This window comes from Arvicola amphibius, chromosome 2, assembly GCF_903992535.2.
Source record: "Arvicola amphibius chromosome 2, mArvAmp1.2, whole genome shotgun sequence".
Taxonomy (NCBI): Eukaryota; Metazoa; Chordata; class Mammalia; order Rodentia; family Cricetidae; genus Arvicola; species Arvicola amphibius.
The window spans coordinates 180,500,664-180,528,616 of NC_052048.2; the positions used below are offsets into that span (position 1 = coordinate 180,500,664).

The 27,953-nt window shown below is 37.1% G+C and overlaps 1 protein-coding gene across 1 annotated transcript in view; it reads left to right on the forward strand.

Moving 5' to 3' along the window:
• The window catches only part of Exoc4 (exocyst complex component 4), a 722,780-nt gene that overhangs the window by 186,357 nt on the left and 508,470 nt on the right, over positions 1–27,953 (forward strand). Inside the window, exons 8-9 of the mRNA XM_038318719.1 lie at positions 9,024–9,169; positions 14,613–14,701. Coding sequence (XP_038174647.1) covers positions 9,024–9,169; positions 14,613–14,701 — 235 coding nt within the window. The remainder of the gene's footprint in view (positions 1–9,023; positions 9,170–14,612; positions 14,702–27,953) is intronic.

A 27,953-nucleotide genomic window follows, 5' to 3' on the forward strand; every position in this document is an offset into this window, starting at 1 on the left:
CAGTTTGAACAACTTCAGTTAATACCGGTGATAAAGCACAGGTGTAGAACACAGTGTTCTTTCTTAGATAGCTTTCTGGTTGAGATCAAACTAATTTCATTTTTAACAACATTGACATTTCAAAACAATATATGACTACGTTCAGAGTTCTATGATTCAGATTGTTTTTATATGTCAGTCTTAAAGGAAACCAGAGTAGACCACTATTAGACTTCTACTGTTACTCCCTTGTAACCATTTCAAAGTCTCTGAATGTTCAGTTTCTAAGAGATTAGGAGATGTTTCAAACTGGAAGCTTCCCCCACACTTAAATGAAGATTTTATTTTTAGTTGCATTTTATTTCTTTTTAGGAACCACTTCCTGCTTTATTAGTGAAGCTAAAGATTATGAAAGATAAAGTTCCCGCTTAGAACAGAACATATTTCTAAGGTAGCAGTGAGAAAATTGTGACATATAACAAAATGTATTTTTCATTTCCAAGTTTGTACCTCCAGAACCTCTTCTGTTGCAGTGAGTTCTGGCTATATTGAGAGCTATCTGGAGCTGAGGAATTGGCGTGGTGGGTAAAGAAGTGAGTTGTTACTCCTGGCTATGGTTGAGCTAGCGCTGTCTGAGTAGATAAGTGCTGACTCTCACTTTACAACTGCATGTGAGATATACAAAATTGGAAGCTCACAAATAAATCACTGCTATTTTGACTTAAAAATCAGATGATCTATCTATAGTGGTAGTGATGTGTTAAACATTAAAAGTAACAATTTTATGTAATACAAAACATTTTAGCTGGTAGCTTGACCCTTATAGGCCAGATCATAAACTGAGATTATGTTTTAATTTTAGAGTTATAGATCTTAAAAGATTTAGCCTTTGAGAATATACTTATATGAAATAAATTATGGGGCTACTCTGTTTTATTTTTGTCTTCATTTAAGTCAGAATGTCCTTGGGTTATACATTCTGTACCCTGTTGAAGGACTTTCTGACTTTATCAATGAGCTCTTATTAAAGATATTTTTTTTGCCAGTATAAAGTAAATGTAAAGGAATTGGGCATTACCTCTAGCTCTGCATTGTCTAACCTTTTCTTGTATGTTATTAGAACTGAATTGTGTAATCATTATATTTAAATGGCTCACCAGATCCTACTGGAGCCAACATGTAGCTAGAAAAGCTTTGTGTTAATGCTTAATGGGTTCAGAAAAAAGAACAGTTGTACCAAAACCAACAGATTAGCCAATAACGGTATCTACGTAGTGTGAAAGGATGTCACTCTAGGTTTAATAAAACGTTGCCATATGGAGTACAGAATTATAGTTTACATTCATATGGTCAGATATCAGGTAGGCTTAGAAGGGAGTGGAACTTCATATGAGCTACTTTGGTAGATTGGGTAGTAACTGTAAACCAGAACTTGTACTTTAGAATCTGTTGTGTGTCAGAAAACGTAGGTGACTGTATGAATGAAGCTCCACCAGATCCTTTAAGTGCTATGAATAGTCGTTTTGAACGGAATGGTGGATGTGACTTTCCAAATTCATACAGCTTACAGTTGGGCAACAGCTTCAGAGCCAAATTTCTTAGAGCACAAGATGAAGCATATAATAGGTGGCTTATAGATCTGAATCAGCGCTACCTAGCATATAGGTGACGAATGGAAGTGCCTAGCTCATAAAAATGTTCATGATTACTGCTTCTACTCATAAATGGAAATATAGGAATAATCCACAGAAAATAGAGAATAGAGATAAACTCCAAGCCACTGGCTGGGATCTGCTAGTGGGGTGGTATGTTGGGTGTGTTGTTGCATGGTTATTTGTGTAAGTGAACAGAGAAACAAAATGTCATAATTCCTTGGAACAGAAGAGCCCTGCAGAGTGCCGAAAGCTTCTTCTTATGTGTGTGCTCATTACCTAGTATGCTACCTTGCATACCTTGCAGATATGCTGCAAAATGAACAGAAATACCACTTAAAGTTTGATATTTGTGTTAGGCCATGAAAGGAGAGTGAAATTGACTTAGAGGGAAAATGAATTTTTTTTAATTAGTAAAAATATGTGAACTATCTTGATTTGGTGAGACAGTAACTTCCCAGTCTGATTGGAACCCTGTTGTGCATATTGTAGTGATGACTGATTATTAAGAGATTTTTGTTTGTCTTGTTTCGGTTTTCCAAGACAAGGGTGATGTGGGATGTCCTTCAGTATATATATATATATATATATACATATATATATATTGTTAGTGTATTAAGCAGTGTGGGCCAGTTGCTCAGCAAAGTAAAGCCAGGCGGGAAATCAGAACAGAGATAGAGAGAGAAAGTAGGCAGAGTCAAGGAGAGGCCATGTAGCTGCCAAAGGAGAAAGACGCCGGAACAACAGAACTTAACCAGTAGGCCACAGCCTTGTGTTGATACATAGATTAATAGAAATGGATAAATTTAAGATTTGTTAGTTAATAAGAAGCCTGAGCTAATATACCAACCAGTGTTGTAATTAATATAGCTCCTGTGTGATTATTTGGGTCTGGGGAGGCGGAAAACGAAAAAGAAGTCTCCGTTTACACAAGGTTTCTCTATACACCAGTCCTGGCTGTCCTGGAACTTCTCCTTGGACCAGGCTGGCCTTGAACTCACAGAGATCCACCTGCCTCTGCCTTCAGAGTGCTGGGATTAAAGGCGTGCATCAATACCACCAGCCCATCTAAGAGGTTGTTTTAAAAGACTAACTCCTGGCCAGGTAGTGGTGACGCAGGCCTCTAATCCCAGCACCTGGGAAGCAGAGGCAGGCAGACCTCGCTCCTTTCTTTCCATCTCCTGCTCCTTTTCCTTAGTTGAAAACCTGTCCTGATTATCTATTTTTTGCGTAAACCTGATATTATAGAAAAAGGTGCCAGGTTTGTAGATTTCATATAAAACTATTGTTAGAACACACACACACACACACACAGAGAGAGAGAGAGAGAGAAAGAGAGAGAGAGAGAGAGAGAGAGAGAGAGAGAGAGAGAGAGAGAGAGAGAGAGAGAGAGAGAGAGAGAGAGAGAGAGGTTGTCATATGAGGGAGGAGGAATGGAGAAGAAAAGAGAGTGGATATGAAAACCCTTTTATTCTTTGGGCACAAATATAGAGAACGTGATACTACTCTACAGAGAAATTCTGTCTTTAGACTAAACCCCTCTTTTAGTTGCTTTTTCAATCTGGATCTAGTCAGGGTTTATGTGGCAGCCCAGAGCATCCATGTCCTACTGCATAGAGGTCACACTGAGGGGGCCCTTCTGTCAATGAATTTCATTTCAGAGCCTTATTGACTTTTGTGGGGTTGAATCATCAAACATAACACTTCCCAAGGCTGTTTTCTGGAAGAGGGAACCTCTTCATTAAAGTTGGAGCATCTTATTGTTTTTGAGCTGTAACCAAAGGCTCTGCTAAGGACACCTGTAGTCTATTCGAGATATTTTCCAAAACGTTAGTCAGCTAAGAATTATTTCCTTCCCCAGTTCCGTTCTTTTCCTTTCCTTTCCTTTCCTTTCCTTTCCTTTCCTTTCCTTTCCTTTCCTTTCCTTTCCTTTCCTTTCCTTTCCTTTCCTTTCCTTCCCCAGTTCCGTTCTTTTCCTTTCCTTTTTCCTTTTTGAAAGATTTTTTTTTAACTGTATAATCTTGTCCTTACTAACCATGCTGTACTTTGTCATTTAGGGATTTCCCTAAAACTCAAGTGCTTTGCTTTGTTCTGTGACAAATTTAATCACAATACCAGGTAACATAAATAGAGATACTGGATAGAATCCTAATAGTAGTGGTATCTGTAGCCCCAACAGCATTGCTAAGAACTAAAACGTAAAACAAACAAAGCAGTATTGTGCATCATTTGTGATGAGGAAGCACATGATTTTAGTCAAGCTTTTAGGAATGCAAGGGGAAAATTTGAAGTATAAATAGGTACAGTAGGGTTTTTGAGACTTTCTTTTCCTGTGATGTTTACCTGGATTAACAAATATTTACTTTTCCTGGCTAGTATAATACAAATTTGAGTCCTATAGTTATTTTGTCTGGAGCAATATCTTTTCATCTCATTATTGCAACAGCAGTCCTGTACCTGCTTCCTGTTCAGCTGGAGAACTGAGAACTGTAGAGGAAGTATTAGAGATAGAGTGAGCATCTGGCCTGGGGCTTAGGATTCCATTTATCCTATTGCAGAACATAGGCCCTTGGAAATTTTGTGAAGTGTACTCTACAGACATGGTTTTGCTTTCAACTGTGATGACAGTATAATGGATCAAATATATTCTTTTTAGGAATCATAAATTCTTATTGGAGTTTGAGGAGATGTCATGTTCATTTGTCAACATGTCACTCCAGGGACACAGGTGCAGTGAATTTATGGGGAAGTGCCTCATGTTTCTCCCAAGCCACATAAATATGAAGCAGAATTGATTGAAAAACTGTGACTTTAGATTACTTTTCAGATGGAGAGCAATTAAGAGCTTTCTGTAGCTGGCATTTCCCTGTGATTTTCAGGTTTCCTTGTTGCATAGGTGAAGATCAGGTGCAAGAGGACATCAAAGCAAGTATGGAGACCTGTAGATGTCTTCTCAGGAAAGAATACTACATATTTCTTCTCTGGCAGAGACTATTCCACATTTTAGTCAAGTGCACGATTAACTTTGACATTTGGAAATAGAACTTCATACAAAAATAAGCATGGTAGTTTTGCATGTTTAATTAAGATGTTTAGTTCTTGTCAAGGCTGATAGTCCCCCTCCCCTTGTGAAGGGCAATATATTCTCAACTTCTGAAATTTCAGAAACCTGTACTTAACCTTTAATCGTCATTCCATTTACATGGAAATCTGATTAACAACTTTTAAAGTTCATGAGCTCCTGGTAAATGCAATTAAGACCTTTTTGGGGTTTGTTATTAAGAGCTGGCATTTAAAGAAGACTAGGATTTGGCTACTGTTACTGTCTTTTCTATAGCAGGATGTCTTAAGCAATTAGCAGAGAACATGAGGTACATGAATTGTACTGTATTGCTTCTGCGTTAACATAGTTGATATTTAAATAGTTTGCTATCTTTTCCTTCTCTCTGACTTGCTTTCTAGTATGAATGTATTACAAAGTGGGAGAGCGGTGCCAAGGATAATTAGGTGGAGGTGTGGTGCTCCTGCAGAAGCGTGTTAGGCACAGTCCTTCATGTGGTATCCTTAACTCCTGTTTACAAACATGCAGTCTCATATTGTGTAGGATCACATTCATTATCCTCCTTTATTGAATTTATACTATTTCACCACTGGGTAAATTATTGGAAAAGTAATTCAGGTATATGACTATTTTCAAAACTCAAGTATTTCAGATATTACCCTTGAGTTATAGTTTCAGGAAGACAGATGGTTGGTACAGGCACACATAATATCATTTATAGACTGAAATATGTGGCGATGCATACAGGTTGATAAGTAACAACTTCAAAGCAGGAAGAGTTATATTGACTCCTGTGCTGTCTATGAAGCACAGTTTGTTTTTATTCCACTTAGTAACAGAATTGGGCTCCCTTTGATGAATGCATGCAATTAATAATGTACTTTATGTGTGTGTGGGTCCTGTTTTTTAGTGTTTAGAGATGATAGGTAAAATAATGATTCCAGATATGAAAAGAGGCAAATTACCAATATAATTATGTATACTTGGACATTCATATATTTTTCTACTGTGGAATTTTAATGAAGTATTTGAATGAAATAAAGTTAGATGAGAAAAGAAATCTAAAATAATTAAATTTCACAGGAGAATTATCCGTTTTCCATTTTGGGATCCTAGAGTTTCTGTATACTATAAACTAATTTAAATCATGTAGCTCATTTGATAAACCTTTTTTATTTATTATCAATGTTATTTGTAGCAGATAATGAAATAATTCAGTTTTATGTTTTGAATAAACATATAACTTAAGTAGAAATAGCATACGATTATGATAGACCTATTACAGATGTAAAATTTTATACTAGAGGTAGAATGTTTCTTGAAAATTCAATTATATACGAAGTCCAAAATGAGTGATTTCATTTTAGTTTAAGTTATAAAGAATTTAAGAAGCGTATTTGAGCTTTATGTGGAATTGTGATAATACAAGGTTTTAGGCAAAATGCCTTCTTGTCAGGTAATATAAGGAGGTTAAGTGTTGTATAAAAATTAAATATCCAGCTGTATATTGTTAAATGCCAGGTTTGGAAAAACATCTGTGCTGATTGCAGGCAATCCTAGAAGAACTTAACGATACAGAAAAGGTTTTGTGTCCAAGGTAGGACTTGACTAGTTCTTATTGGAGCAGAAGGGCATAGGTACCAATAAGACTGTTCTAGCAGGATACTAGCCATATATTTAAAGCACGGGACTTAGCAACCTGATTCTGGATGAGCCATTTGAGGTTTTCTTTGTGGACTACTTAAAGAAAGAGTCCCTTTATCTCTATCCAGGTGCTTTATCCTTAGTGCTTTCAAACTTCATTACTTTCCTTGTTTTAACTTCATTTCTCTCAAACCCCAATAGGACAATACTTAGCACAGTTCCTAGCATTCTGTACATACAAAATAAGTGTTAATTGAATCTGGGTCTGTGCCTGTTATTTCGGAGATCTCATTTTTAATGAATTATACGCAATTTTTAATGTGTGTCAATAGTCACATGTTGCAGATAACCAATATGAAAGAGTCTTTAGCAACTAAACTGCTAATTGAAAATGCTGGGCCTTGGGCACTTAATTGAATAAACTGTCTTCAGAGAGCATTTTGGCTCTTTTCCAAGATGCATTAACTCTTTGGGGTCATTAGGGTAGCACTTATTGCATTGGAGCAGAAATTTAATAAATGGTACTCCCATGATGTGAGTAAATTAATGTACCTGAGACAGCCTGAAGTTTCACCATGGGTGCTGTAGCTGTACCCCGGGGAGCTCATCTGTGAATGTGGAGCATCAGCAAGGAGCTGCCCTGTAGATTATATCACTCTCAATTTAGGTAGCCTGCGAGCAAGCAGCCACACTGCTTATGATGCCGTGTTAGGTATCAGAGCTACAAAGAAAAGCTTTGGCTTGAACTCAGAGGGAAAGCCCATAAAGACAAACCAATCATAAAAGAAAGAAAACCGAACTCCTGTAGGAAAAGCTGTGGGGAAAGTCCAGTTGCTGTAGGGCTGTAACTGGAGTGAGTGAGTTGGGGTCATAGGGAAGACAGACAGTAATCTCCTGAAAGGCAGGAATCATTACTGTCTGTACAGTTCTTTCATTGAGATTTATTAGCTCAGTGTATCCATCTACACAATGTAGACACACATAAAATATGAATAAGTGTATGAGCTAGATAAACAAAAAGCTTTTTAAAAATGCAGTTTTCCTGAGTGTTTCATTTTCTCGCCATATGAGTATGAAATACTTATTTCTACCACCAACTTAATGTTAGGCTTGCCTCTTTTGGAAATATTTTCCATTTGGCTGTGAGCCTATTGAATAGTAGTAGTTTGACTTACTCTCCAATGTGCTGTACACTTACATTTAATAGCAAGATAGATACAGCTAGTTGTCATCATAAGATCAAGAAGTGAAGTAAAAAGATCACTGCACAAATAATGCAGAAAAGAAGACGAAGATAATACTCCCCCAAGAAGCCAAAATGTCAAAGCTTTTCTTTTCTCACACGTGGAAAGGCATCTTCTCCTTGCTTGTGGAGTGATGTTTATCAGGGGTGATATTTGTTACTATTTTATCTTATGTACTTGCTGGATAATACTCTAATGGTCTTGTAAGTAAGTACAGCATTTTCCTATTCTGTTAGGATATTTTTTGGTTTTCCTGCACAATTTTTATTATTGCTACCTGTAGGACTGTTCTTAGTAAGAATTTGAATGTGTAGCACTATGGAACATCTTGGTCCTGAACACGGGATTTGGTGTCAGTCAATCCAGGTTGAAATTGGTCCATTTGCAGCTTTAAGACCCAATACTAATTCCACTTCTTCAAGTAAAAAGTAGAATTCAGACTTCATAGATTTGAGACTCAAAAGAATGCTAATGGTTAAAAGATTTTTAATGTTTAAGTACTGAGTAGTGTGTGTTTGTGGAAGAAGCATAGTCACCTTCAGACTTACTAAATCATGCTCATAGGCTTCAGAAATGCTTTTAGTTTAATGTTTAGTGAGTAAATAAATAGTCAGATCAGATCTTGAGTCTCTGAAAATCAATGCCTTGACTTATGGGTAGTTTTTCTATGATAGAAATGAGTTTAGCTACTTTAGCTTTATTAGGTATTCTTAAGAACTATTGAGCTTTCTGTTCCAAATTTGTATTTTTTTTTTTATGAATGTGTTTAGAATTCTGGTAGCCATAGTTGATCTAGCACAGGCTCCAATCCTTGTGACTCTACAGTGAATTTTATAAGGAGTACTGTTAGAAGTAGTTGGACACAAAAACAGTTGCTCTTTTCAAGATTAATAGCAAACCTGGTAAGTCTTTTGTGGTTTGGAGCATTCACTTCTTAGGCCCATTTCCTTGGTCTTCCTTGATAGGTTTGCTGACTTGTTTTTGACTCCAGTGCTGGAAGAATGAAGTGTCACAGAGTGGACTCTTGCATTAGTCAACCAGGGACTATTTTGCAGCTCCTGAACCTCTCTGAACCCCACAACCTAATACATCTAAATAGATTAGTACCATTCCTAGAGTACAGTAAGCCCTCAGCAAATATTAGGTGATTGCTGTGCTAATGCTGCTGTTCTTTGCAATAATGAGGATTAAGTGCTGAGTAAAGAAGAATTTTGACTAATTCGCTCAACATACTCCTTGGCATGTTCCAATACTCACAACTTCCCATTCATTGTGAATTGCTAACAGGTAGATGATTCTATAGTTGTAATAAAGCTTTCCTATATGTCTGACTAGAAGAATGAATATCTAGGTTAATATATTCTCAAAGTCCCCAATGAGGTTTTAGAATTATATTTGTATAATAGCACGTGTGTAAATTCATCTGCTCATCTAATTGTACAGATGCTGTTGACTGAGTACTTGGATATGAAAAACACACGTACTGCATCAGAACCATCAGCTCAACTAAGCTATGCCAGTACTGGACGAGAGTTCGCAGCCTTTTTTGCCAAGAAGAAACCACAAAGGCCAAAGAATTCACTTTTCAAGTAAGTATCCCAGTATTAGAGAGAGAGCGCAAGCTGTGAAGAGTCTTCTGAGCTGGAGGGCTTCTAAGGCATCCTTAGCCACACAGTTACTGCCCTGATGCAGTTTGTAGGAAGTGAACATAGTCTGTTTTCTTTCATGTTGTCTTCTGTCAGGTGGGATGGCTGTTATAGAATATAGAATCGCTAAGTACATGTTTAAAGCTTGCTTCTAGAGAATTTTATACAAAATTAGGAAATCGAAACTTCCCAGATATTTCTGGAGAATTTTATAGGGAATTAAATATGTCCTCCCTGAAAAATCAAGCCTCAAGTGCCAAGAAATAACCCATGTTAAAAGAGTTATGCACTCTTCCTAGCTGAGAAGTATTGGGCTTTATGTGGTTAGATCCTTAATAAAGGAGCTATCCGAAAGGTTTCAAGTTTTCCTAATTACTACGTTAGTGAACTCTACCAAGGCATGTGCTCAGAGTATGTATTTCTTAGTAACAGTTAACTGTTTATAAGTTAAGACTGGTGTTGATATTACTAATAGCTGGTGCTGATTGAATGCTTTTTATGTACAGCGTTTGATAAACACTGAGTTTATCAAAGTGATTCCAGTTAAGCAGTTTAATTTGGTATTAACAAAATTTGAGCAACTGTAGCGGCAATATCAAACCTCTACTCCGTACTTAGTGCTATAATTATAAAAGCCTTCACAAACAAAAATTGATGTATGAGAGAAATTAAATTATGTAAAGTGACAGCTAGCAAGTGGCAGTGAAGATACAAACAAGAAGACTCACGCTGGAATCCAGTTCCTGTTTCCAGCTGGTTGAAAATAAAACACCTTGCCAGATGTGGCACATGCCTTCAGTACCAGCACTCAGGAGGCAGAGGCAGATGAATCTCTTGAGTTCAAGGCCAGCCTGGTCTACAGAGCAAGTTCCAGGACAGTCGGAGCTACACAGAAAAACCCTGTGTCAAAAAAACAAAACAAAACAAAACAACAACAGCAAAGAAAAACCAAAAAAGAAAAAGCCTTTTCACAACACAGCTGACAAATCACAGTAGCAGTAGCCTGTAGAGACAGTGTTTCTTTTTCCCAGAGATGCTCAAATAAGGACATTAAAGACAACACGTGAACAACACTTGCCAAGGACCCATGTGCCTGTGGACTGAGTTTAACCATATCCATATTCTGTTCTCATCCTTAAATCTGAATGATATCTTCATAAACCACATAATTTTAGTTGTCAAAAGGAAAAAAAAATAAAATAAGTGATGGAGGCGGGTCTTCTATCAATCTGTTGATTTCATTGGTTTATTAATAAAGAAAACTGCTTGGCCTAATAGGTTAGAACGTAGGTGGGTGGAGTAGACAGAACAGGAAGAAGGAAGTGAGGCAGATGCCTCGCGCAGTCGCCATGCCTCGCCTCTCTGAGCGAGATGCGATGAAGCTCCAGCCTAAGATGGACGTATGCTAGAATCTTCCCGGTAAGGCACCATTTCATGGTGTTACACAGATTATTAGGTGTGGGTTAATCAAGACGTGAGAATTAGACAATAAGAGGCTGGAACTAATGGGCCAGGCAGTGTTTAAATGAATACAGTTTGTGTGTTGTTATTTCGGGGCATAAGCTAGCCAGGCGGCTGGGAGCCGGGCGGGATGAAAAGCAAGCCTGCCCGCAGCTCAACACTACAAATAAGCACATTGTATACGTTTTATTTGTTGGGTCCATGGGGGTTGCAAAAAGATGGGGACAGACCACTGAAGTCTAGTAAACCAGAAACAAACTTTATTCCAGGAAAAATTTTTAAAAAACTAACTAACTAAATAAATAAATAAATCTCCATGTAGTACAAAAGTTTTATCAGCTATCTGAGACCACAGCCAGAGATGAGTTTGTAAGGACAGCTTTTGAACCCTCTGTCTTATATTAAGAAGCATTATGCAATTAGCAAAAGAGCTTTTACAGTTTGGAGGTAAAACTCAGATACAAATTGCCCTTCTTTACAATTTCCATTAATAGGTTTTTTTCAGTTAAACTAGTGTTTGTATTTAGCCCATTGTTTCTCTCTGGCACTTGCTCATGGTGTTTACTGAAGCTCTGCATTCCTCTGATACTGCCACTTTTGCATAGCAGCAAAGGGTATGGGACAATATAAAGCCAAAAAGTCAAGTCACTTTCATCCTATATCATTTAAAAGTTAACTCAGGTCACATCAATTTCTGGTCATGAGTGGCCAGAGGGCTATCTAAAAGCTGATCCTCAATTTGAAGAGCATCCCTCAGTTTGCAGAGGGCTGCTTTCGCCTTGCAAATAGAGCTATTTGTAAAACAAAGTAAACCACTGTTAATAGTTAATCCTTAAACTGCTGAGAAAGCTGCTTAAAGTCTGCTCCCATTCTCCTAGGCTTACAACTTTATAGTTCTTTATTTCTACATTCTTACATTCTTATTTTTGGAATCTACAGTTTTAAATTCTTCTTTTTTTTTTTTTTTTTTTTTTTGGTTTTTCGAGACAGGGTTTCTCTGTGGCTTTGGAGCCTGTCCTGCAACTAGCTCTGTAGACCAGGCTGGTCTCGAACTCACAGAGATCCGCCTGCCTCTGCCTCCCGAGTGCTGGGCTTAAAGGCGTTTGCCACCATCGCCTGGCCTACAGTTTTAAATTCTTATTCTTGAGCTCCTCATTATTTATTTCATATTTTCACTTAGTTTTTCAGTTTTTGAAATTTGCTTAGTATTTAAACTTGATTATAAATATAACTTTAAAAGTAATAAAACATATATGCATGTATATGTAAGTATGTATGTATTATTTGTATCCCCCTCCCCCCCCCTATTGCTTAAGTCATTTTGGTGCCTTTCTCTTCAGCCTTGTACTCCTGTTTTGGGTACATATCACTTTCATATTCTTTTGTCACTCAGTCTATTTCTCCCTCCCTGTCTCTCTCCTTCCCTTCCTTTTTTCCTCTCTCCATTCCTCCCTTTCTCCCTCCCTTCCTTCCTTTTTCTTTCTCCTTTGAAAACTCCTTTTATCCTTTGCTCTATATACTTTTTCTTTTTGTGATAAACACTAAGACCAAAAAAGCAAATTTGGGATGGAGGGGGTTATTTGGCTTCAACTTCCACATTAGTTTATTATTGAGACAGGGCAGAAACTGAAGCAGGACATATGGAAGAACAGGATAGCACTGCTTACTGATTTGTTCTTTCCCTCTGGGTTTCTCACCTAACTTTTTAATACAGTGCAAGCTTACTTGACTAGGCATGGTAACACCCACTGTGGGCTAGGCCCTCCTACACCAATTAGCACTCAAGAAAATGCCCCACAGGCCCATCTGATCAAGGCTTTTCTTCATAAACATTCTCTTCCCCCAGGTTTTTGTCTTATTGACTATAAAAACTAACCAGTACACCCATCTAAGCTTATTGCAGATAAGGCTTTAGGTTTAATATGTCATACTCTCAACTATCATTGTCTTCAGCCTCAAACCATGTAAACACATTTGGTCATTTAGCATTGGCTAAATTGTGGTATAGGGGTGGGGGTGGGAGAAAGAAAAGCCCCTAATTGTTAGAAATGCAGAAAAAAAAACTTAATTTAAATAATTGTTACACATTTATTATTATTGGTCAGTAGTAAAACTCATCCTTGTCCCAGAACTGGGCAGTTATATACAGATCTGCTCACTTTTAACATGGTTCTAATGTTAATTAGCCATGCAGGCCTGAGTAGGTCTCATGTCTGAGCATGCCTCAGTGCCTTTGGCTATAAAATAAGGAGGTGAGACTGAAGAATCTCTCATGCCTTTTTTAGTATAAAATTATCTCAATCTGTGACTTGTTGCAAACACAAAGAGAATCATGAATAGCAAGTCTATCAAGTCATAAAGGACTCAGATTGTGGAGAGCTGTAATCTGTTTCTATCGAATTTGTTAAGGACTTTATTACCCTCCTTAATTGCCCTTAGCCAAGGTTAATTGTGTTTGAGTTCTCTCTTATTGTACACCCTGTGCTTCTCTATTCTTTGCTTGAGAGTTTGTTTTTTCCTTTGCCATCTCTGATCAATAGCTGTCAGCAGGCTTTTTGGAGGTCAGAGGCTTCTTTTCCACACTTGACTGGCAGGTGGCACTTTTTAAGTACTGCACTCTTTGCCTTCCTCCAGGCTCTTTGTGCCTCTTAGTTCCTGGTAGGGTGCGTAGAGCAGATCAAGTAACTGAAGTATTTCCTTCACAGGCTGATACTCATCTTGGTATTCATCTTTCTTGTCAAGGACTGGATAAAAGAGACATGATTAAGAAAATGATGCTCCTTTCTTGTTGCTAGTTACTGATCCCATGGACTCTGTTGCTCTCTCTTTATGTTGTTGACCCATTAGTGGCAAAATTCTTAGAAGGATTCCTTCTTTTGTCAGCTTCTTATTCTGGCTTTGAAAGTCTCAGATTTAAAATGGAATCTGTTACTCATCAAAGACTTGCTATTTGATATAGTCATAATTTTACTTTGTTTTATTTTTACCTATAAGCTATTCTTTATGAATAATTTGATTTGTGTTTCTTGTTTTAGCTTTTAGAGATCCATTCTTTACCGTAACAAGTCTGTTTCTCATGTTTCTTACCTTTGTAAACAATTCCTGGACAATATCTAATGCTGTGTGGCAGGCCAAAATCTAGCAGCCATTTGGAAACAGTTTTTTTAGAATATTTAGAAAGAAACCAATTATGCCTTGCTCTTTGATGTCACTCGTTCATTTGTAGAGTCTCCTATGCACTATTTTTTTTAATATTTATTTATTATGTATACAATATTCTGTCTGTGTGTATGTCTGCAGGCCAGAAGAGGGCACCAGACCTCTTTACAGATGGTTGTGAGCCACCATGTGGTTGCCGGGAATTGAACTCAGGACCTTTGGACGAGCAGGCAATGCTCTTAACCACTGAGCCATCTCTCCAGCCCTGCACTATTTTTTTTTTAACTCAACAATTCAGAAAGGGAACGGCTCTGAAGAGCCAATATATCTACTGAAGCAGCCAGTAGTCAATGATGGGTTTTGATTTGGGCACTAGCATAATTCGAATCACTTTGTAGGATACATTATTTGTTGCGTATCTACGCATCCTGGCAGATGACGACGACGACTACATTGATGGTAATGATGATTTGACGGTGAAGGGAAGAGGAGGTAGGTCAGGATTAGTCTGTGTGACACTGACAGCGAGAACAACATCAAACACTAGGGGAGCAGTAGCAGCGGTATTGTTAATAAACTAAGGGTTGGCCAGCTGTCTCTGGCTTTTTTATGGTATAGCCAAAAAAAAAAAAAGCCATAATTATAATTGTTATACCCCAGGAAATGTTTTACACACCAGAGCACAATAGAATAGAATTTTATGGGAGTACATACTTAGATGCCATTTATGTGACTTAATCATGTGGTACTGTGTGTTGCATTGTAGATTCGAATCATCCTCTCATGCTATCAGCATGAGCGCTTATCTGCGAGAACAGAGAAGGGAACTCTATAGTCGGAGTGGAGAACTGCAAGGTAGGTGATTGGATTTCTCTAGAAAAATCAGTTTCCTGGAGGATAATCTGCAATGTGTATAACATGTGAGTTTTTGTTCTACATTTATAAAGTTTTCCTTAGATAACAAATTTTAACGAATTAGTAATCCTTTTCCAGTATCATTCCCCAGTATCTGCTATCAAGCTTCTAAAACTAATATTGTGCCTACAAAGAATGCATTGCCACTGAGGTACGGATTTTAAGCAGATGAGATGAGACCAGAGTGAGTCTATTCGCAGTTAAGTAGGATGCTAGTCTGTTACGGTGGCCACCATGGTTTGCATTTGCTTACTGTTTTTAAAGCCTTCTTGGATATGGCAGATGGAAACGGAAAGCTCAGCCTCTGTCATGAGAAGGGCACAGGGATGCTTCTGGATAGTATGCTTTAACATTGTACATTTTTATGTAGGCTACTTGGAACCCATTTGTTGTTACTAAAGAGTTCTATTTTGCAGAGTACAATACTTTGAATATAAATTATAATAAATAAAATAAAAATCAGGGTGATGACATTTCCTTTAGTGACAAAAAAATAGATAATAACTTTCTTAGGTTTCTGGTAGGGTTTCTGTTGCTGTGAAGAGACACCATGACCAGAATTCTGTTCTGTCTTCCCCACCTACCTGAGATCCGCCCTATCAACTAGGCCAAGGCAGTTTCTTTAATAACCAATGAAATCAACACAAATACAGGACATCCTACACCAAAGAATGACTGTTTCTTTTCAGATATTCATTAATATGGCTGTTCTAAGGACCACAGCTCACCCTTTAAAAAGTCTAATTGAGTAGTTCAATCAAATCATAAGAGAATGGCCAACATTTCTGACTCTTCTATTAAGGCCACATGACTTCAGGCTTCTCCTCCCAGTGTTTTGGCTCATGGGGTCATCAGCTTTTCCTTCTGATGCAAGAGAGCAGCTAAGAAATCAACCATAACGACCATCAAAGTGACATTAAAAAACTCAAGTTTTACAAAGTTAAGATCTTGCCAACATGTTAGATTTATCATGCAATTAAAAATGTTCCTTAGACTAACAGTGCACTAGGGAGAAAGTGAATTTAAAAATGAGATTTCTTTGGTACTATCAGCCCATCTCAATTGGCTCTTACTGTTCTGGTACAGATGGTTCATTATATAGCCTGCTGTTGGCAGTTGGGACTGAGGAGGTGGGGGTGCTACTTCAAAGTGTGTGAGATAACAGGTGGAATCTAACTTGTATATGTGTCTATGTTAATCATTGGCTTCCTGTTGTTCTGAGGCTCCCCGCTGCTCCATTGTACTGCTTAGACAGCATTGTTGTAGGTAAAGATGGGTCTTAGTTTTAATGAACATTTAGCTTGAATATAGCTTTTTAAAATGTGTTAATGTGCAGAATGCTATAATTGATGAACACATTACCATGTGAGGGTTGAGAAAATCAAAATACTGCTACTCACGAGCAAATAACTTACTTTAATCACTTTAACAATTAGCTTTCTCAAATTCTGGCTACTTATGCAGGTGCTAAGACTATTAAGTTAGAAGTTTATCCTGTGGGAAAATTAGAATAATATCAATTTAAATTAAAGTAGTGCTTGAAGTGTTAGCACTGAGGGAAGGTTACTTTCGCTTCAAGATTCTTCTCTCAACTCCAGTCCATTGGGCTGGTGTTCCCCCAGGTCACAGCGACTTCCACCATGGCAGACTCCTGTGTTCGCTCTCACTCTTCTGCCTCTGTCTTCTTGTTAGCTCAGCTGCTGTTTGCCAATTTTGACTCCATGTTTTTGTGAGGATTCTCAAGAACTTGTTTTCTCAGTGTTCAGTGGTTTTTCTTGTATAATTCTCTAAATCTCTATAATTCCCCTGAGCTGTCATCAGTCCAGTCAAGGCTTTATCTAGTGTCTAGAAAGAGCAGACCTCCACATCTGTGTCTCCTGCCCATTACATGACATTTCCCTGATCTCCAGCCTCCTGCGCCTGTAATGGTGGAACATAACATTAAAACATTTCTGTCATGACATCTTCTTTGGCATGTCTTGTTTACATTTATCTTGTTAGTTTATACCTCCTTCCACCTAGACTTCAAATCTCACTACTTATTGTTGCAGTACAATGCCCAGGATAAAGCCCATATTAAATTAGGCTCTTTAAAATGTAGGATGAGAACTTGTGATAATGGAACATGTATTTGCTATACATAAGCACACAGAATTTTGTGTGTGTGCACTTTTTAAATAATCTGCTTACAGATATTTACACATCAGAGTGAAGAAAGTCTTTATCTTTATTTCCTTGTTGGTAGGCATAAGTTAATCTACTTGAGAAACTCTAATAAAAGGTTTAATAAGCCATAATCTAAATCCTGTGATTTATCTTCCCTAAGTTTTCAAGATAATAAGACTCATGAATGGGTAGAGTTTATTAATGGCCATTGATTCAAGTAGAAATATATACTGTTTTCATTAGTTTCCTTTTTGTCTTGGTACTACTTAGCTTCATGTTTGTGCTCAGTGATCTTACCTTTGGAGTGCCAGCTTTATTCCTGTCAGTTTAAGGAGTGGCGTTCTTTAGTTGTGACTGCAAAGCTCCAAATACTGGAGAATTAGCTTTCCTAAAAGACTTTGCTCTACATAGTATAGGAGTATTGGCATCAAGGAAAACTGGACTCTTTGACCTGAACTACTACTACTACTACCTACTTCTTCATTTCTGAGGAGTTATTGATGACTGGAGTTGTGAATGCTTAATGACACTGTATATAATTAATGTGTTTATAGTTGCCTTGCCTTCAAGTAAGACAACATTTGACATCCATTAACCATGGGGTGATTATCCTCTTTAGAAAAGGATTCATATCATCAGCTGCTCTATAGTGGAACATTTAGCAAGACATCATTTATGTACACATTTTCGGGGACATTTTGAATGGAGTGAGGTATGGTATTTAGTACAATGATTTTATACCCATACCACAAGAAGCACTTTTTGAACTTCATATCCTAAAATTTTGTAGGGATTTCTTTGCAGTCTTTTAATTTTTACTTAATGACTTTTTTAATAACTGTAACAATATTCAGAGCACATTTAAAGAAGTGCTTTTTTCTTTTGAAGATTGTATATAATTATTTCAAAATCACTTTAATCTTTTATATTATCTTTTCTGTTTTAATATCTAATATACTGTAAAAATGAATTCCATTTTGTATATTTATATCCTTGCTTTTAAAAAGAGTAATCTTAACTTACTTAGCATGGTAAGATTTGTTGAATAATAAACTTTATGTAGAGTTTTTGTAAATGCTAATTTCTTCATCTGTTTCTAAGAAGTAATAAATATACTTTCCTCATGTTATGAATAAATTTAATGTACTATGTGAAGTCATTTAAAAATAAACATTTTATTCCAAATTCTTATTAGGTTTATATAATGTGTTAGCCTCTATGTATGATAGAGAAAATTATTTTATTTAAAAATGCTAGACAGTTTTGAATTTACCTTCTAAAATCAATTTTTTTTGGAGGACTCTGAGTTCATATGGTTCCCTTTTTACATGGGAATGGGATAGAGTTGCAATCATTGTTAGTTGAGCCATGTGATGGAGACTGAAATTCATGAAAATTATGTATCTAGAAGGTATAAGACAGTCAACACAAAGTGATGCTGATGACCTCTCGTGTTATAAGAATCTTGGTCATTATGAAGTGCTTCACACTAAAACATCTCATTGTGTTCATTCATTCATTGAATTATGGGGAGGTGGAGATCTTACTGTGTCTGAGTTTATAGCTATGTAGGTGTATTCATACCATTCTTCAGTAGCTCTTTTTTAAAGGCAATTTATATAAAAAAATAAATTCTAATGTGGTCTTGCGTTATGCATTTTTTAACATAAGGTAAAGTCAACTATTTTATTCTATTTTTCTTAGGTATTATTTTCAGTGTTGAAAGGGGTACATATAGACCACACTAGCCTTGACTTTCAGATTGCTGTGTCACTGCTGCCTGCAGGTTGGGATTATAGGTGTGCAGCATCTCATGCCTGCCTTCATCTTCTTAGACTGAAATAGTTTACTTAGTGCAGTTCATACTGAAGTGAGCATTTTCAGAAAACAGAAAAGACCATAACCATTATGGCAAATAGTGAACACAGTATGTACTAGAACTCATGAGAATGGCCTTTAGCAAGCTTATGACTGTCTAATAGGCACAACTCATAGGACCCTTTTATATTTTCAAAATGAGGGTTCTATAAGGGAGGAATTATCTTATAAAGTAAACTATTAATAAAATTCAAAAAAATTGATACTAGCATGCAGGTAGTTCTATGTCCAGAAAATGAAATAGTAGAATTTAGTCTTAGAACATATTTCAGAATTCACTGGCTAGCGCTTTCCTGGATTTATTTTCAGTGTAGAATCCTCTTGTTTAAGTCTAAATCCACAGTTCAGAATAGAAAAGAAATTAAAGTTAGCATAGTTTGATTGAAAGTATATAGTTTCACCAGCCCACCTGCCTAGGCCTTTGCCCGACTTTCCCTTTCCCTTATTCAGTCTGGGTACCTGGATGACCACGATCAACCTTTATACACTCACAGAAGCAGATGTATCTCCATATATCTGGAAATTTAATGCAACGACAAACAACATTACAGATTGGTAAAAGACAGATGAATCAACAACGATGATGAGATAATTGATTATTTATATAGAAAAGGAGGAAAAAGTTGCATTTGTTCTTTGTCCCAGTTAAAAAATAAAAATTTCATGAATCGAGAACCCAGATGTGAAAAGTAAAATATATTCAGAAGACTGATTATAGCAGTATTGTCAGGAAAAAAACCTAGAAATAGCTCTCATGTTCATAAACAGGAGGAAGGTTATATATAAAGTACAATAGAGTGATGTGTAGTAATGAAGAATGAACTACTGTACATTGAATCAGTTAAAATCAGCCACATAAGAAAACCTGTTCCCTTTCTGTCTCTCTTGTCTCTCTCTTTCACACAAATACAAATATATACAGATATATAATTTCATTTGGATGACAGTCAGAAATAGGAAGAACTGGAGTGGCCTTCTTTTAGTAATAAAATGTGCAGGAGCTAAGCTAAGGAGGCACACAGGAGAAACTCAGGAAAGTTCTCCACTGGAATAAATAGAGCCTGTCCAATAAGAGCCTTGTTTATCTTTCTTATTTTTGTTTTGATGTTCAAAATCATAATTTACTATTTTCTTTGTTATATATCTCATGTAAAGTATAAAAATGAACAGTTAATTAAAAGATAATTTTAAAGCTCCTAAACAACACCATTTATCTAGTTTGATGTTCCCATACCAAATCTAGAGTTTCCTGACAGTAGGGGGGAACTTTTTAAACCTGTAGTATTCCATTGAAACCTCATTTCTCCCACGAATTTGTGATCGCCTCCTGAGCTCTTAAATGACCCAAATAGGTTTATCAGAAGATAGTTTGTGTTAGATATGTGTGCTCTTGACTTACCTGTCATCTCATTGCTGCAGTGTGTCATGGTTACCAAAACTGAGTTGTGGTCATCGTTAAACTGTGTTTGTACCTTATGTTTTCTGTATCTGTGTATTTATGGGTCCTGTACAACTTTGTGATATTTTTGCTTGTGTCAGGCACCCCACTAGACCCTCAGGATACAATAATAGTTCGACTAGTTTTATGTTTAACGTGTAAGAGAAAAGAGATTGTAAGTAACAGACTGACATTTAACAGCCAGCATTGTTTTCCCTTGGATTTGTTCTCATCCAGCTCCTGAATTTATATAATCACAGGGCTACATAGAATATAAGAATTCTAAACATTGCCTGCAGCCAGCCACAATCATATGATTTATTTCTTGACAGTAGGATGTGAGGAAGAAAATTGTGTGTTACTTCAGGTCACATATGGAAAAGAAGGAACAGCCTTTCCTCCTCTTCCAGCCCAGAGTGTACATGAAGATATGCTTATACTGGAATGTGGTGAGGAGATTCTTAGATAATGCAAACAATAAAGATCATAGAGGTAAAATCTAGAAGGAATCCAGTTCTCATCTCCTGCAGTGCCACACCGCTGAGGACTTTCTGGGCCAGAGCTACCATCCCACCTAAGAAAGGATAAATTCTCTGTTAAATCTCTAGCGTTTATTTATTGTTGTTGTTGTTATTATTATTATTTATTTCTTTACTTCCAGTCTTACTTAGTTCCTAGTTAAGTTTTCCTGCCAAAAAGTAATGTCAGCCTTGTTACACACTGCATGGAGTTGTATGTCTGCATATACAAGTGCTAGAGAAAGCAGAGAGCCTTTCATCTATGTGGAAGTCTTTTCAGATGAAAAAGGGACAGGCATTTCAGCTGTTGGGCCAGCATGAATAAATATGTTAAAGAGTGTGTGTTGCATGAGGAGGGTGGGGCCCTTTGTTTGTCCTAGCCGCCCAGCTAGCTTACACCTGAAATAACCACACAGAAATTGTATTAATTAAATCACTGCCTGGCCCATTATTTCTAGCCTCTTATTGGCTAACTCTCACATCTTGATTTAACCCATTCCTAATAATCTGTATATCACCACGAGATCGTGGCTTACCGGGAAAGATTCAGCATGTCTTACCTGGTGGCTGCTTTCTTCCCTCCAGAATTCAGTTATATCTTCTCTGCCTACCTAAGTTCTGACCTATCAGGCGAAGCAGTTTCTTTATTGATTAACCAATGAAAGCAACACATAAACAGAAGGGCCTCCAACACCAGGTGTGAGGGTTCAGGCCATGACCTAGTTTTTTCTATTAATTAGGGAGCTCAGTTTGAGAAGAGTGGTTTATAATCATCCCAGTTTGTTACTTTTGGGAAACAGGTGATGCAGAGGACACCAGAGTAGTTGCCACTGTACATTCTAACGTCCATGAGATTAAGATGATGCAGATGACACCAGAGTAGTTGCCACTGTACATTCTAACGTCCATGAGATTAAGATGATGCAGATGACACCAGAGTAGTTGCCACTGTACATTCTAACCTCCATGAGATTAAGGAGCAGTTTTGGAAAGGTGATGATAGGAAGATAAAGAAATTAGCATATGAACAATTGCTAATTATAAGCATCCAGTGAATTTTCTGGCTGTTGTTCAAGTTGTATTGCTATACAACTTTATAAAGATCCATATAGGAAAAGTGACACTTTTATATGCAACTATTATATTATTCTTTGAGATTGTGTATGGTGTATGAGGCCAGGCTGGACGTACTGCAAGGGGTCATATCATGAAGTATCAGCCTAACCCATTTTTAAAGCACCTTGATGAAAAAATAGAATGTTCAGTTAGATTGAAAGTAATGGTGGCAGTTTCGTCCTATATAGAGATGCCAGAATTCTTTGTGTTCACATCTGATTTCCAGCTCATGACTGTGGTGTGAATGAAAATATGCATCGTGTTGCTTTGGCTTTCCCACAAATTTAAACTCAAAAAAAGCCATATTACAGTAATATATGATAGCATGTATGAATGCTGCATGAATATTGTAATAGTCATAATATAGGATGTTCACTCCTAGAATTGTGATGACATCTACTGAATTGCAGCCAGTTCATTTGCATATTCATGCCCACTTAGCTCAAATAAGACCCTGTTTGTTTGCACATTAATGTCTGGTTTCTGCATCAGTTAACTAATTTACATATCCCTGTTCAGTTGGTTAGTGATGTTCATGTGTTAGAGCATTGGTGTAGCTCTAGTGCTTTGAGCAACTTGTGGAATGTTATGATTTAATGGAGGAGCACCTATTACTCATTATACTTATGCAGCATGGACCACTTGTTTTAGGTTTCTAAGTTCTAGATTGCTTACTTACTTGTAATATGATACTAACAACATTTACCTGCCCTTTTCTAGGGGTTCTGTCAGTTGCAACATTGATAGTAACAAGGTAGCGTCAGTATTTCTAGATCAGCCGTATTTTTGGATCTACCCCAGAGCCCCTACTCCTCCTACATAGGGAGGTGTAGTAGGTACCTGTGGGACACACACATGAAAACAGTCACAGTTCTAATGACAAAGGAGAAGAGAATATTTTTGGGGAAAGTTACGGAACAAAGAAGAACTCTTTTCCTACACTGGGAAATGAGCTAACCAACGGACCAAGGGAGTTTAACTGATCAAGTGTGTATGTGTGTGTGGGTACGTACACCAGCTGCATTATGGAGAGGATATACCTGAGTATACAGATGTGGGAGTCTGCCCTGTAATTGCAGGCATTTTATTTTGGTTGAATCAAGTACATGAGGAAGATTGGACCTAGGTAAGAAAAAAGATGAGTAGACCTTAAAAGCCCTGCTATACTATGATATACTATAGTATGATGTAAATGTAATATAATATAAAGGTTTGGATTTCCCTTATGGATGATCAGATCCTGTAGGAGGGAATGTAGTCAGTGTGTGGAGACTGAGGTGAGTGCGGGGGAAGTTGTGACAGTAGCAAGTTGTGCTTCTCGAGGACTATCCTAGCTTCTTAGGACAAGTGACATGAGGTTCAGAAGCTAATTTGTAAGTAGTATCAGTTGGACATGATAGTTTTTGTTGTGTTTGAGCATAAGATACACATTTTGGCTCATTACCAGTTTTCCAATCTGGTGACTTGGGTATGATGTCATTTGTTAAATGAGAAAATGTAAGTAAGAGAGACATTCCCCTTAAAATTTTATTTATATATTTGTATATTTATTTATTTATTGTATGTATGCATATGTGTGCGTTCTTGTGTGAGTGTATGTATGCAATACATATGTAGATGTGTGTGTGTGTTTGCGTGTGTGTATGTACGCTACAGCATGCATACAAATAAATGAGTGGTACCTTTCAGGAGATGGTTCCCTTCTTCTATCATGTAGGTATGTATCTCTGCAGAAGTGGGCCCTGTGTGTATTAAGCTCAGGTGGTCAGGTTTGGCAGCAAGTGCCCCTGTGTTTTTGAGCCATCTTATTGTCTGTGGTTTAGATTAGTGTGAAGATACCGAATGTTTCTGTTTGCTTAGAGCTATCTAATCTAATGACTAGTCTTTACTCCAACTTCAAATGTTAGACTTTTAGCAGTTTGTGATTACCTACCACCATTTTTATTCCTAAGTCCAAAGTGTTAAGAGTTATGGCTATAATCTCACCCTCTTCCTCCTTTTATTTTTAAATTGCAAATACTATTCTGTTCTTTGTAAGCTTTATCTATTGATTGCAGGTTTGATTTTAATTTCTGAATTCTATAACTTTTAAAATTTTTATTCCTAGATACATTCTGTAGTATTAATGTTAAAATCCAGTAACCAATATATTTTTAGTTAAATTTATCTGAAATCTTGTGTATATTAATTAACCAATTTTTCTCACTTGAAAAAAGAACTAAAGCTTGGTTCTGCCTTCACTTGATATGCCAGGCTTTGTTGACCTCCCATGGTAGATGGGGTGTATGTGTGTGGAGAAAGGTGAGGGGAAAATGGGAGGAGAGAAGGGAGGGAAAACTGGTTGGCTTGTAAAATAAATAAATTTAAAAAAGAAAAAAGAACCAAAATTATTCCTGCAAAGTTTGTTCATCTGGAAAGTTCCAGGTTCTTGGACTCTAAATCATTTGTTGTTTGTCTGCTCCTCAAATCAGCATCTTAAGGCTAGTTAGAGGTCCAGATTGTGGGTTCTGGATCAGACTTACTACATGGTGATGTCCAAATTGTCTTTTCTGTATGTTGCTTCATTTCCTATAAAATCAAATTAGGGCCATAAAAGAAATCCTTTGAAATTGTTTGAAAACAACATAAAATTTCCAAAACGATTTCTATCAGATTTTTGATAAAATATCATAGATAAATGGATGGAAGGATGGATGGATGGGGGGGGGGGTAGATGCAGTAGTCACTTAAATTCTGATTGTGGTTATAGAAGAGAATTGGGAGTGCCAGAGACTGTGTGCTCAAGCAAGAATGGTGCCCCGATACTGTTTCTTACTGTTCTGTTATGACCCTCCATGGATTTGATGATACCTTGGCTATGAAGTTTTTCTTTTCCGAGTCCAGGGATTCACATTGTAATTTCTTACAAATCCACTTTCACAGGCACTCTTAGAAATAATGTTTTAGTGGCCATCTACCTACTTGAATATTGCTGTACATTAACATTCTCATCACTGAGTCAAGCAGTCATAATTATAGTTAATCTGCAATGGAAGTTTGTAGTTGGCTTGGGAAGCATGCAAAATGGATATCATTTCATTCAGCATGTTTGCTTAAGGAAGACTTATAGAAGCAAAATTGTTAATGGATCAAACCATTCACTGAATTTGACTATGTATACTGTTCAGACCCTGAGACTCTTATTGAGGATCGTTCAATCCCTTCTTAAACAGTTCTAATAGTAAATATTTTGCTTTAAATGTTAATTAGCAAATGATTTAATGAATGACTTCAACCATATCTAAAACTATTTAATCTTTCAACTCAGTTGATATAGTGTCTATAATGTAAATGAATTTTTTTAATAAATTATGAAATTACATGTAAGTCTCTCACATGTAAGTCAGTATTTTTTTTCCTGATGTCTAGGACATTTAAACAAAGGCAAATATGTTGCCCAAGGGGAAGAATTACTAATTTTATAGTGTTTCTATGTTTTAAATGATTTCTGTGTAGTCTCAAATTATATTTGCAGTATTTTATACTTTGAAATACATAATTGCCATGAATATTTTATAAGTAATAATGACAAAGTATTTATGAGATAAAGGCTCTCTGTTCTTACTGCCTTCCTCTTAAACTTTTCTTTGTTGATATTATCATCATTATATTTCACTTTTTATTGAGACAAAATACATTTTTATTTTACTCACAGTAAAATGTGTAAGGTGTACTTAGATGTTCAGCTTTCAGCCATGAAACTGTCTGTCAGAGAGGGGATTTCTCCTGTTTCTCGTCAGTCCAGTCCCAACTGTCAGCACATTCCTGATTTTCCCAATGCTGTCGCTTTGTTTTGCCCTTTCTCTCCGTCTGTAGTGAAATAGTGTCTGTCTGTCTGTGGATTTATTTGTTGTCATGTACACTAATTCATTTGATTACTATGTAGTATTCCATTCTGTGGCTGCAGGAGAGTTCATTCTCACTTCAGTACCCGTCTCGTATTTCACTCAGAGCGTCCTGCTCTTCTAAGAACACTTTTGTACGTTGTGTGCATGGCTCTTGAGTACCAGCAGGGGTAGAATGATGATGGATGAAATAGACATTGTTTAGTTTTAAAAAATAAGCCCGGCAGTGGTGGCACACGCCTTTAATCCCTGAATTTAGGAGTTGGAAGCAGGCCTGTGAGTTCTGTGAGTTTGAGACCAGCCTGGTCTACAAGAGTTAGTTCCAGGACAGGCTCCAAAGCTACACAGAGGAACTCTGTCTCAAAAAACCAAAACCAAACAAACAAAAAACTAAAAGCAAAACAAAAAACCAAAAACCAAAAAACCCCATAACTGTTTTACAGCTACAGACATTTATTAGACATTATGCAAATTCCCAGATAAGAAGGGACTTCGGGTCTTCCTTTCTAAACTGGCTTCTTCCAGAGTGTTGTCATTTTGATGTTTCAGTCCAGTCTCTCTTCAGCCACATCCTTATCAGGCAAGCTACTCAAGAGACAAGAAGCAGAAACCAGTGACTTGTGAAGTAATGTTTATGAGAAGAGTGACTCACATGTTAAGGGTTAGGGTAACCCCTAAGAAACATCCAGTGGATAACATGGACCTTAGTCTAGAACCATAGGGAACAGAATTCTTACTAGAGTACTTTAGGGAAAGGGCATTAGAACTTTCACGAGAGTGTGAGCCTACACTTTCATTCAGGAGTGAGGCTCAGGACTAGCCTCAGCTTGCCTGCGACTGTGCTCATGACCTGTGGAGTATTGAATTGTGTCTTTCTGCTCCTCTTCTACTCTGTTCCTCAAGTCTTAGATACAGGGTTGTGTTGTGCCCAGTTGGAGTTGGTCATCTCTTCTCTCCATCTTGACCAGCTGTGAATCTTTGTAGTTGCCTCTATGAACTACAAGAAGTTACTTTGCTGAAGAGAGGGGGCTGCACTTACTCAGCAGCAGGCATTGGTGCCGCATTCTAGTCACTTTAATTATGTGTCTGTCTGTAGTGTGGTGGCTAGGGAGGTCCGAAGATGGCGCTGGATCCCCTTCAGGCAGAGTTACAGGCTGAAGTGGGTTCTGGGAACCGAATTCAGTCCCCTGTAAGAACATGAAGAACTTTTCCCTACTGAGCCATCTTTGCAGCACCCAGGAACCTTACATTTTGACTAATTTACCATGTGCCATTCAGTGATCTTCTAAATCTGACATGTAGTATCCTCTTTTGTTATCATTACACTTTAATGATGAAAGTCAGCTCTCCATACTAGATTAGCTTCCATTGTAGTAATCACTATTCAATTAGTTACTTGAATTTATTTGTTTAAAATGTATATTTATTACTTATATTTCATGTACCTTAGGGCCAAATCCTTAAGTTCGTTGCATATACTGAACATCTCATATATTAAACACCTCTGATAAATTGACATTTCGCATGTGAGAAATTCAGCATTACATATTAAATGTCTAGGGTAATCAGAACCTTCAGTCTTCTCCCCTTATTTGCTAGTAATATTTGTCGAGATTTATGAATATATCAGATTAAATTATATTAAGGAGCAAGATGAGGAAAACTGATGTATTGTGAAAGAAGGATATAATTACAGAGATGAGATTTTGAGTACATATTTAATTATTTTACTCTCATAATATTTTGTACAATAAGCCTTATTATCTCATTTTTGTTTGTTTGTTTGTTTTTTTTTTCGAGACAGGGTTTCCCTGTAGTTTCTAGAGCCTGTCCTGGAACTAGCTCTTGTAGACCAGGCTGGCCTCGAACTCAGAGATCCGCCTGCCTCTGCCTCCCGAGTGCTGGGATTAAAGACGTGCGCCACCACCACCCGGCTTATTATCTCATTTTTATAGTTAAGAAAAAACCATGGCTTATAGAGTTTTCACCAAAGTCACAAAACCAGTATGTGACAGTGTTCTTCTCTTGTGGTTTTCTTGTTCAGAGGCTGGAAAATAACTTGCATTTGATATGCCTGTGCAATTTTTGCCCTGAGGTGCTAATATATCATCAGGTATTGAGTTTAAGAAATCCACCTCTGCAAGCCATCCCACCGTCAAGTGGCAGAACATTTTTATCAATAGAATTTCCCT